The sequence below is a fragment of the Sitophilus oryzae genome, unplaced genomic scaffold, assembly GCF_002938485.1.
Source record: "Sitophilus oryzae breed Bouriz unplaced genomic scaffold, Soryzae_2.0 scaffold_562_pilon_pilon, whole genome shotgun sequence".
Lineage (NCBI taxonomy): Eukaryota > Metazoa > Arthropoda > Insecta > Coleoptera > Curculionidae > Sitophilus > Sitophilus oryzae.
In genome coordinates this window covers 3,020,399-3,033,452 of record NW_022147154.1, presented here as the reverse complement: position 1 = coordinate 3,033,452, position 13,054 = coordinate 3,020,399, and the positions used below count along the sequence as shown (strand labels likewise).

Sequence of the window (13,054 nt, the reverse complement as noted above, 5' to 3'; positions counted from 1 at the left end):
GGAAATATATACAAAAATTGGCAAATTTAGATTACTTTTTATTAAAAAGACAGTGGCAAGAATCATTTTTGGATATTGGACATTTAGGAATTAGATAAATATATACAGGGTGGTCCGAACTGTATTTCGGAAACTTTGGCAGCATACTCTGTAGATAAAAATAAGTAAAGTCAAAAAGTTCATATAATAATTGTATGTCCTAAAATGCTTAGTTTCGAAAATCCAGGGTGTAGAAGTTTCATCTTTATTTAGATTTTTTCCAAATAATTTAGTTTAGTTTAGTTTAGTTTATTTATTATTAATAGCATACAAGAAAAGTATTTTTACAAGTCAAAAAATATACAAAATGATAAAAATTGATAAGAATTATGTCTTAGGTGTAAGAATTAAAATTGATTTTTCTAGTTTAGACAGTTATTTTGCTCTTATATTGTAAAATAAAATAATCATTTCTGAAGTAACGTCAATATTTAGATGAAAATTGGTATCTGGTAGTTTTTTGACATGAGAAATTTGATTTTGATGTCAATATGACTCCTATTAACAGGGGGCGCCACCTACATGTGTTTTAACTATTTTGAAGAGTAATAACTTTTCGTCCGTACCTGTATAAAACTAATGAAACTGAATAAAAAAATATACATTTCCGTGATTTTTTACGTAAAAAATGTCTCTTGGTAAAAATCGCTACGAGCAACCATTCTCAAGATAGTTAGAATGAAAATAGTCAATACATGTCATTATTGACAAAATACAGAAATGTCGAGTAGATAGTTATTTGACTGAAATGATAAATTTGGGAATTTTTTATTTTTTTTTATTAATCATAATTTTTTCTTTGAAAAAATGATGATAAAACAGTTTCTGTTGAACTTTTAGCACAAAAACATTACCAATTTATCATTTCAGTCCAATAACTATTTAGTCAAAATTTATCTCAATGACGACAGGTAGGTACTGATAATTTCGATTCCAAATATCTAAAGAACCAATACTTGTAACGATTTTTACCAAGAGATCTTTTCTACGTAAAAAAACGTCGTAAATGTATATTTTTTTAATAAGTAGTTTTATACAGGTACGGACGAAAAGTTATTACTCTCCAAACCAGTTAAAAACATGTAGGTGGCGCCCTCTGTAAGTAGGAGTCATATTGATATCAAAATCAAATTTCTCATGTCAAAAAATTACTAGACAGCAATTTTCATCGAAATATTGACGTTACTTCAGAAATTATTTGGAAAAAATTAAAATAAAAATGAAACTTCTACACCCTGTATCTCCCAAACTAAGCATTTTAGGACATACTTTTATAGGCATTTTTAACTTATTTTTATTTGCAGAATATGCTGCCGAAGTTTCCGGAATACAGTTCGGACCACCCTGTCTAGCGTATCTACAGAAAAGCTATACAGAACGTTATTCAGGGTGTCTAAAAAAACATATGCTATCTCTCGTGGGGAGATTATTGATGTAAAAACAAAAATTATTTTTTATATGAACATAGGTCTGATTCTGCTTTGTTTCGTAACAACAGGGGATTAAAGTGCTTTTAGTCACTCGATTAAAATTTTGAGGGAAAATGTATAAGTGTCACATATCTTAGTACATATCTATAGTACTAAAAAATTGTTGACAGACTCACAGGAGACGTGTATGTGGGTTATCATTGAAATATTAAAAAAAAAAAAACATGTGCGCTTCTGACTTTTTTTCTTTTGTTGGCAAAATTGTATAGGCTATTTAATGCCGATTAAAAGTTTATTTTTATATAAATTTATTTGTTTTATTAATAAACTTACCTCCTCTAGCTTCACAGGTTAGGGTAAGACTGGATCCTTCTTCCAGAGGTCCTACTATGTCCGATACATCTCTTCCAGAACCGTCATATAAAATTAATTGATGAGGGGGAACTGAAAAAAAAAGAAAAAATAGAGGTTTTACTGATATAAAAGTATTTGTTCAAAAAGTATTGTTATATACAGGGTCCGGCAAAAGTGCGTCGGGCATTTGTAGCTCCTGGAATAAACAACTTGGGAATTTTGTTTATGTAAAAATCTAAAGTATGTACCAGGATGTATTTCAGGAAAATATTTATGGAACTTCTGCAGGGTGGCTCAAAAAAGTGTGAGTAGATTGGGATGATTTTTTTAAATAGGACACCCTGTATATTATTGAATTTTATCTCTCTTTCTGATCATTTTACATAGTCCTAAAGTCCTGAGATATTATTAAATTTGTTTTTATGGTTTCAGAAATATAAATAAATAAAGGAAAAAATATATTTTTCAATCTTTTTTTTTAATTATTAAAAATATACCTAAGATGTGTCCTAAAATAAAACTGTATGTCTGTACTTACTTTATTATAAATATATTAATCTCAAATCATACAGAATGTTGACAGTTCCATACTAAATTTTTTAAACTATAAAGTAACTTTTCTTCGTTTTTTTTAAATTAATACCCTGTATATTATTTTTTATTAGATGGAGATATAATTATTTTTATTATTAAATTACATATATGGTTCTTTAAACGGTAAATATCAGAAAGAAAAACATCAGGTATCTTTGACAAAAAAATTTACCGGTGAAAATCCCATATGTAACAATACAGCGAATATCTGCGAAACCGTTAAAAATTTTGAAAACCCTTAAATACAAAAAAAAAATGAAAAAAATGTTCACTTATTAATTCTTCATTTAATAAAAAAAAATAATAATAGTATTTTATTTTGAAAAAAGAAGAAAAACTATTTTATATTTTAGAAAGTTTGGCGTAACATTTTGAACATGCTGTATGATTTAAGATTACGATTATTATGGCACGTATATACCATCTATAGTAAAAGCATAGTATAATTTTGATTTCAGGACAGTCCTTGTATTTTTAATAATTTTTTTAGGCTAAAAAAATATATTTTTTATTTATTTGTTATTATCTCTGAAATTATCAAAACACAGATATTTATTAATGTCATAGGATTATGTAAACTGTATAGCTGCTAAACGGTAATTACTTATTGAAACATTTAAATAAATAGCCCAAGAAATAAATTCCAGCGGCGTAGGGTGGCGTCACTACAAGGGGCTGTAATATGTAACTGGCAATTAATCTATATACCGTATCTGTTGAAATTGAATTTAATTATTTGAATAACTTTACTGACAATTTTTTATTTAAAAAGTGACTTTTTAAATAAAAACCTACTACAATATTTTGAAGGGATGCGACGCATCACCCGCATCAATGGAAGCTCTGCCGCTGAGAAATTCTTCTTAATATATTTTTCTAGAACGTAAATTATATATATATATAGCGGGATATTCCGGAAGAAAACGGGCAATAAAAGACACGTTTATTCATCGAATAAAAACTTTTTTACCATTGATTTCGAATGGAAAATGTCCGTTCTTCCGCGACCTGGAAGTCTCTCGCACTTTAATAGTTCTTTCTTCATCGAACTAAAACGAGAAAACTTTTCAGAGCGAATTAAAAATTTAATTCGCGCCAGCAAGAAAATGTAAAGTAATAATCATAAATTTTATAAAAGGGTTTCGAAAGTCTAGTGGTTGGATGTGTGTGAGTGCTGCGCGCGTTATACGAGTTTCTATGCCATGAAACCGAGGATATAGCTTTCACGGTCCTGGCCGGATTTGATAATTTCTTTTATTCTCTCTAATTTTTCACCACGGAATTAAAGAAAACTTTTTCGCTGTTATAAAATGGAGGAAAAATGAAACACACTACCAATTCTTACAATCCTTATAAAATGGTGATTATACAGGGTGTTTAAAAAACCATGTGTTATCTCTCATGGAGAGATCCCTCACGTAAAAATGAGATTATTTTTTTCATATCAACATAGGTCCGATTCTGCTATGTTTCGATTTATTATTATTTTCTTCCAAATACATTTAAGGATTTGAATGAAATTTTGAGGGTAAAAGTTACAATAAGTGCTACATATTTTAATACTAAAAAAGTGGCAACAGATTCACCTCGGTCATGCACATAAGTTATCACTAGAATATTTTTCTAAAAAAAAACTTGTGTGCTACTGACTTTTATCTCTTGCTAGCAGAGTCGTGTAGACCGTTTAATACCGACTAAAAGTTTGCTTTTGATATTTTGTCGATTTCAGTCTCTTTCATGAGATAACGTAATTTTATTAATTTGCTTTAATCTAAGTCTACTCGTAATAGCAACCTTTAAAATAATTAATGCGATTAACCGGCCAAAGTGTTAAATAAGTACTTAATGATTCCCCATCAAAAAATATGAGAAATGTTCATATAAATATATGTGCGAAAACGCATAGTTTTACAATTATAAGATTTTAAAACTGAAAAAATATTCGTCTTTTCCTAGAGAGATTTCCTAGAGAAGATCCTAAATACCATTATTTTATTTACCATTTTTTACTACTAAAATATGTAATACTTATAATAACTTTTATCCTCAAAATTTCATTCTAATCAGCAAAAACATTTAAGAAAATTATAATAAATATAAAAAAATGAAGTTTTTTTGAACTTTGTAGCTATATAACAAAGCAGAACCGGACCTATGTTGATATAGAAATAAATCTTATTTTTATGTGAAGAATTTTCCTACGAAAGATTGCATGTTTTCTGAAACACCCTGTATTCTGTCTACCGATAGAATTCTGTTCATGATAATATTGTCTGTCTGTTTTTTCTGTTAATATTTGGATGTCATTTTTCAAAATCGTTCCTTCTACTATACAGGGAGTCCCAATATTCCGTGGACATAGAACTACTACGTATTTTTGGAATCAAAATAAGTTCATTGGACACAATTTACCTCTATACAAAAGTGCTCCGTTTGTACGCTCGAGGCCATCAAACTTTAAAAAAAAATAACACATTTTTTCAGATATTTCAAAAACCGTTATTATTTGAATTAGATTTTGGGTGTCTATGTTTTGCTAAGTGCTCTAACATTTGGCTTACACCCCACCCCTACATAAATTTTAGTATAAATATTTTCCAACTCCATCGACGCAACGGCCGACACAATTAACTTATTTTGATTCAAAAAACACGTAGTTGTTCCTCTGAATATTAGAACTCCCTGTATATTTTATAGGTCTGCTTTGGCCAATAACTAAAGAATTCAAGGACAAATAATACCCGAAAGCAAATTGTTACGATATCACCAAACAGTGCCGTGGCACATAGTTTTCTTAACTTAGCTGTCTGAAGAGATATTTATATTTTTTGATAACTGTTTTGACTACGCCTATGGTGTATACGGTGGTATCATACTAATTAATTACGAAAAAAAACGTATTAAAATGTTAACAAAATGTACAAAACTGTTATCGACGTATAGCACACATCAAGTACATATAATATCAGAAAAATAATTATCGAATTCAATAAGAAATCAAGAAAACGCTAAAACGGTGGAGCAGACTGTTTATTTACCTATGAAAAAACGTAACTACTGGCTCTTTTTTATCACTGCGGCTTTTACACTTGAAAGCTGAACAACTAATCGCCACTGTAATAAAGTTTATACAAAGTTCACTATACACAAAATATTAAAAATCGCTAAAATTGTCGCTGATGACCAGCTGAGGATTCGTCGCCATCAAAAAAATGGCGTTTAATGTCACAAATTCTGCTGCAGCTCGTATATGGGCGTTACATGTCCTTATATTCTTTAGACATCGGCTTTGGCAAAATAAATTCTCCAATTTTTTTTTTATAAAAATTATGCGATGTAGCGTTTTTTTTACAAGAGCCAAAAAATGTAGTAAATACTAGAGGGGTAGTGATGGGCAAAACTGTTATTTTAGATAACAGTTGAAACTGTTATAGTTATTTATAAAAAACAGCTTAAAATAACAGCTTAAAAATAACAAGTTTCTTTATTTTACTGCTAAATATATGAAAGAGTATGAGGCGGTCACCGCCAGGCGTATTAACGCAGTTGCAAGTTGCAACAATGACGTGCTCGGTGGTAGTATTTCCAGGGTGTCAAAACATTTTTAAATATCGATTGTTATCTAAAATACCTCTCTAAAAACGGAGGTTGTTTACAAATAAGCGCTGTTTACAAATTGCGATATAAAAAAGCCAAAATTCCGCCACTCGTCTATACCTATACATTCCGATCTACCTACGCCCTGCCCCTCGATCCGCGTAGATCCTGAATTGCGTAGCAGTGTACAGGGTGCATCTCACTCGACGGACGAGAAGCTTTTAGTTATGATTTTACCATTTGCGGTCAAAAAATAGCAATATAAGAAAATGTGTAGTATATTCTTCATAAGTAAACCAACTACACACTAGAGTTCGAATTAATTTTACACTTAATCTAACGTGTACCCGCGACTAGCGTGTGTTCGCGTCGAATTAATAATTTCTAATGGTGATGATAAAGCAAAACAAGAATTTCCATTAACATACAAACTGGATAAAATTTTTTCACATTTGCCAAAAATAAGCTTTAAACGTCGAGCAGTTTAAGCAGAATCGTGGTTAATCAATTACTCAACTTTTTGGTTGCACCCTGTATGATTTTGTTAAAAATTTCAAAATATGTAAAAGAACAAAATAAATTATGGGTGTCCAGGTGTTTTCCCGTTAAATAAAAAATATTGTAATATTTGAGGGGCGTTTTCACCCTGTTGGAATTTGACATTCGAGAAACCCCTCCTTATCGAACCTCAACCCCACAGTCAATCCGTTTGCCAAAAATCAGCTTTAAATGTCAAGCAGTTTAAGCAGAATAGTGATTACTCAATGCTCATATTTTATGAAACACCCTGTATATATTTTTAAGAAATCTTAAAATATGTAAAACAACATAATAAAAAATACGTGTTTTAAGAGTTTTTCCGAAAAACTCACCGGTTTTTAAATAAAAAATATTCTAATATTTGAGGGTAGTTTCACCCCCTTGGAATTCGAGTTTCGAAAAATCCCTTCTTATCGAACCTCTACACCCTAAAGTCCGTTTTCCAAAAATCAGCTTTTTACGTCAAGGGCTTTAAGCAGGATCGTGATTAATCAATGACCAGATTTTTAAAAACACCCTGTATACATTTTTAAAAAATCTTAAAATATTATTCTGAAAATTTTTCAGAAAAAATAAATACCTAAATATTAAAAGTTTATAAGTAAGTACTGAAACATACAGAGCCATAATATCTCGACCTCCGCCCGTTATGCTCGTAACAGGTTGAAAAACAATGTATCTAAAACAACTGATGCGTTATTCTCCAACCTGTTTCGAGCCTCCATTGACAATCGACCGATGCAGGAGCGTTCCTTTCCCACTCCGATTATCTCGACCGCCGCCCTGTTATGCTCGTAACAGGTTGAAAAACAACGTATCTAAAATGACTGCTTCTCCAACCCGTTGCGAGTCTCCATCGACAATCGACCGATGCAGCAGCGTTCCTTTCCAACTCCTGTTATCTCGACCGCCAGGCATTATGCCCGCAACTGTTTCGAAAAATCTGCTTCTTTTATATCCTATTATTTTTAAGCTGTTGTAAGCCCAATACGACCATCAACGGCATCAACCGAAGCAGCTACGTTCGCCGTAGCGCATTCCCCACTCCGTTGTCTCGCCGCCTGTATCGATGGTTGACGAAATAACATGTTTTCCATCCATACTAGTTGTTTTTTGGAATTTCTTCGAGCAGCATAGAATTTCGTAGCGGTGCAGAGCGCCGACTTCGTTCTTCGTTTCACGAGCGGCCGATCTCCACGTGTCGTTATTTTATATCTGTTATTTTTTAGAAGTAGTAACGGTTGCGTTATGTTATTTATAAATAATTGTTATAAAATAACAGATAGTTAAATAACAACCCATCACTACTAGAGGGACCATTTTCCGAAAAGAAAATCTGTCGTCGGTGGAGTTGGTAAATATGTATACTAAAATTTATGTAGTGGTGGGGGTAGTTTTCAACCTTCCCATACATTTTTTTGATTTTTGTGAAAGCCAAATGTTAAAGCATTTAGCAAAACATCCAAAATCTCATTCAAATCGGACTAACGGTTCTTAAAATATCTGAAAAAATGTGTTTATGTTTTTAAAGTTTGATGCTCTCTAGCAGATAAACAAAGCACTTTCGTATAGAGGTAAATTGTGTCCAATGGACTTATTTTGATTCCAAAAATACGTCATAGTTCAATGTCCACGGAATATTGGGACACCCTGTATACACAAAAATTTCTGATCGTCTGATGATAGAGAAGCAAGTCGATAAATTGGTTTCTTGGAATAAAAAGATCGAGGACGTATACACAAACATACTACCCTATAACTACAGCAATATAAATGTACGTTTTTATTGTACACTAACACAGCATGCCACAGCCCTACCATTAGCGATCGATTTCTTATAAAAGGTGATCAAATACAACACGCTGCGAGAATTATTTATGTTTATTTTGCGAGCCGTAGTGCAGTTAAGAGAACAATTTCTCTATCACTCCTTATCCAGTTTAGCATCAATTTATTTTTTGTTTCACACGATTATAAAATCAAATTGGCAGCACCTGGAATTTGCTACATTTGTTTATGTTAATTAATTAATAAATTTTCTAAAGAAGAAAGACATTCTTGATTTTTTTTTCTTTCTTGATTTAAAAAATGCACTGAAGGAAACAGTTATAAACATAATTAAAATTTTCATCAAAATAATTACGATTTCTTGAAAAAAATAGTTCAAGGGTAGAAATTTAATATAACATTTCTATTATTAAAATGATTAAATTAAAAATTCGTAATAAAACTATAAAATGTATCTCAAAGTTATTAATGAAAATTCATTAAAGCTTTTGCCTATAGTCACGATATAATAACTTTTGAATTATTCTTGGATCTTGAAACAAGTAGTCATAATGTTATTTCAAATAGCACAAATGTTAATAGATCAATCTATGCATGCAATAACAAAAAGGGATATTAATAGAATAAAGGGTATTAGACAGAAGACTAACAAAAAATGGATCTCCAAAATTACAAAGTTGTACGTGCGGGTCATAAAAAGATCAAGGAATTTTCCTAATCTAATGGCCCCTCTACACGATAACCAATATGTAGAGTGGACTATTGGCTATGTTAGCGACATTGAATTTTCGAGACAAATCAAAGGGTGATGTTTCTGGCAGTATAGTAAATACGTTCACATGTTGGTTGCACTGGCCTAATATGCAAACTGCGGGAAATGTTGGTTAATCTTTTGTACATTTCTTTTTATATTTCATCTTCTTATGCTCTGTATAGAGCGTAGGTGATAAAAGAATGGTGTCAGATTTACTTAAATGAAAAACGCGGTGATATATACATTTAATGATATCGCGGATATAACTTATATCATTTCTTATTAATTTCTAAGCCAACTTGATGCCGTTTTTTATTATATGGTATCTAAGTAGCACTATTAGTCGCATTATTTAGTGGCATTATTATCGTTTGTACTATATTATATTACAAAACCTTCTTCTGGTATCGGGTCGTAAATAAATAAAACATTAAATCACCACAATACACCAAAACACTTTTACTTTTACACTGGACGCGCGTTTCGCTAACCATGTTAGCATCATCAGCAGATAAATATAAACTATCAGTTTATAATCATCTGCTGATGATGCTAACATGGTTAGCGAAACTAAACTGATAGTAAAGTACTAAACTAAAAATAAACTGATAGTTTATAATCATCTGCTGATGATGCTAACATGGTTAGCGAAACGCGCGTCCAGTGTAAAAGTAAAAGTGTTATGGTGTATTGTGGTGATTTAGTGTTTTATTTTGCTGTGTAATACCAAAGGTTCCAACTTTCAACTGTAATCGTAAATAAATATTTATACTTAAAGAAATGAAGCGACAGTGTCCCAAAGTGTGGACAGATTATCAATTCTCTGGCTAATAATTGCAGAGGCGTATTGGCCAACACATTGCCCAACATCTATAAGTGCCACAGATTGGACTAATTGGCCACTAGTTAGCCAGTGCATGGGCCAATATGTTGGCACACGTACGGGCCAGAGAATTAGTCATCTGTCCTGTGTTGGAAAAACGTTTTGTTTGTCTCGATGCAGGACAATATCAACAAAAGATATCCGGAATTTAGCGGCTTCTCCGATTTATTTATTTAGTGCTTAGAAGTACCACCTAGGATGTAGAATGTTTAGGAAGGGGATTAATCACCGCGACCTTACAGATCTATTTTGTGTTCCCCTTTCTTGAGTTAAAACGGGTTATAATTCATCATACAGGGCTTTGACAAAAACAAGTAGGTATCCAAGACGGCTCCACAGAGGTCAGCTCTCCATCTTCGACATCAGTTGTACCAAAGTTTATGGCCCGAACGGTCATCTTGGCGCACTCAGTGATAAGGTGTTCTGGTGTTTCCCCATTTTCCCCCACAGAATCTGCATTTGCCGTTGTTTCTCTGCTTCAATCTACTGAGGTTTTCGTTGAGGAGACAGTGTCCTGTTAGAAACCCCGTGACAATCCGAAGATTGTTCTTACTTAAATCAAGGAAAATCTTTGATTTTTCTCGGTTGTAAGTCCTGAGGAACTTTTTCGAGTGTCTTAGACCGTTGGAGGATTCCAATTCCAGGTTATGGATGGAGTCCCCTAGGTTCTTTACTTCCCCTTTAAGCTGGTGTCCGCTTGGAAAGCAGAAAGGTTCTGGCTCAGTTAGTGGAGTGTTCACTCCTTTTCTAGCTAGATCGTTTGCTTTTTCATAGCCTTCTAACCCTTGGTGAGCGGGCATCCAGAGTGGGAGGACTTTATTTTCTTTGCCTAATTTGTTCTGCTTCTCAAGTACCATCTAAGTGTGTGTAAAACTAAAATCATGTGAACTCCCCCAGAAAATCATAACAGCGCTATAAAATTCAAAGAAGAACTATTGGAAGATGTATCAGAATTTAATTACCTCGACAGTTTGATTTCGGAAAAGGCAAATATCGACTCCGAAATTCAGCACAGAATCAGCAGCGCCTCAAGAGCATTCTGGAAATTAAGACGGGGTTTTCTACAATCATGACTTGAGCACAAAAACGAAACTTGCAGTGAATCGAGCAGTAATAATCCCCACCATGTTATATGAAAGCGAAACCTGGGTGCCGTACAGCCGGCACACGAGCGCATTAAACAAGTTGCAACGGAGACACCTTAGACAACTGTTAAGAATCAAATGGTACCATCATGTCTCAAACGTATCAGTCCTTGAAAAAGCAAGCTGCGAGAGCGGTGAAGTCATGATTACTAAATCTCGCTTAAGATGGGCTGGTCACGTATGCCGGATGCAGGAAAACCGCCCTGAAATCTCTTCTCTACGGTGAACTTGTAGAGGGTAAGAGGAAACCGGGCGGATAACAAAAGATACAAGAATGTTTTTCATGAAAACTTAAAGGGGATAAGTATGCAACATCAGTGGGAGGAAGCAGCGAATAGAACGGAATGGAGGAGAATTGTAAATTCAGTTAATAACGACAACCAAAAAGTATAGAGGCAACAAAGTAATGAGATTTTTGAATGTCCGGAGTGCGGAAGAGAGATAACATCACGTACAGAAAAGCTCATGACAGGAAACGCCTTGCGTAACCATCTTCTGATGCGTGTCAAATACTCGTCAGCGAGTAATGGCAGTAAGTAAGTAAGTACCTAAGTGTGCACTATTACAAAATTGTCAAAAGAAAATAGAAAAAAAGAAAACTGGTGGATGCTATACTTCAAAAGAGAAAGTAAAAATGTCTCACACTCAACTGCTGTATCGGTCGGTAGTGAGCAACAAAACAAAAAAGTATTCTTGTGTTTATCGGTCGGGAATGCCTATGTGACTTTCCAACTTACTAGACGTTAGTAAATATACACACAGTAAAATATCACCGATCAGAGCAGCCAACGTGTGGACGTATGCCAGCGCCAAGACCAAATCCCTTTGATGTGACTTGAAGAAAACGACAACAGACGGTTGCCAATGCTTCACCAAGAGTCTGACGTGACGATGACCAATATTCTCCTCGATACTTTGGTCACAAATACTGGCACATGTATTGATCAACGTGTAGAAGGGACATAAGATATTGTTCTGGTCAGTGAGACATCAGATGGCAATTACGGCACACACGCTGTTGGTTACCACTACGTCTGGTTACCTTCACAGGTTCACATCGGATATCGATATATTTGTACATCCTTAGTAGAAATGATGTTACGGTGGCTAGGGAAAATGTACAGTACAAAAATATTCCCAAACAACACCGCGGCGATGAGGTAAATTTAGATTTCAGGTCTCGGTTTACAGCAGGCCGCCTATTTTTCATGCCGGCACGCGAGGCCATCGGGAATTTTCTACATTACCCACCTGCAGATTATGTATGTGTGTGTGTATTTTAAAATAACGGGAATATATAATTTATTAATGCACTTTTATTCAGATTTTTCGTAAAAAATTCCCCTTGGGTCCCGCACGCGATACCAAATTGTATAAATATCGGTGGTTACTTTTTTTACGACTACCGTCATCTTGAAGACGGTTACATTACCATAAAAATTATGTTATTAGTAATCGTTTGTTTTTTAGGGTCAGAGGAAGAACCTCAAAGAAATACGTAAGTAGTACGTTGGTGTAGGCTGTCTCAAAAGCTTGTTGCTTTCTCACAGTCTTCTGGTAAAATATTAAATAGTACGATTAGTTTTTTAGTTATAAAAATGTTGCTTGAAAGTAAGCAACATTTCTAAAAACTCAATCTTCATAAACACCAGATAGAGAGTGTTAAATAAATAAATACGGAGCTATCACAATGATAGGAATAGTTGCCAACGTGGCAAATAAAAGGGAATGTAAAAGTAACTGGCAATTAACATTTTACCAACACAATAAAGTTTTCTTTTTTATTTTATTAAAGCCTTTAATTTTGACATTACAAAAATAAAATATACAAAAAATGGAACACGTTAAAAAGATAATCAAACAAATTTGAAAAAAGAACTAAATTTAGGTAAAAAAAATTGTGAACGTATCTGTTAGTAATAATAATAGT

General features: G+C 33.3%; 1 protein-coding gene across 1 annotated transcript in view; it reads right to left on the bottom strand.

Moving 5' to 3' along the window:
• LOC115887301 (hemicentin-1-like) overlaps positions 1–13,054 on the bottom strand; it is a 662,438-nt gene that overhangs the window by 104,757 nt on the left and 544,627 nt on the right. Inside the window, exon 4 of the mRNA XM_030906694.1 lies at positions 1,803–1,913. Within this exon, the coding sequence (XP_030762554.1) occupies positions 1,803–1,913 (111 nt within the window). The remainder of the gene's footprint in view (positions 1–1,802; positions 1,914–13,054) is intronic.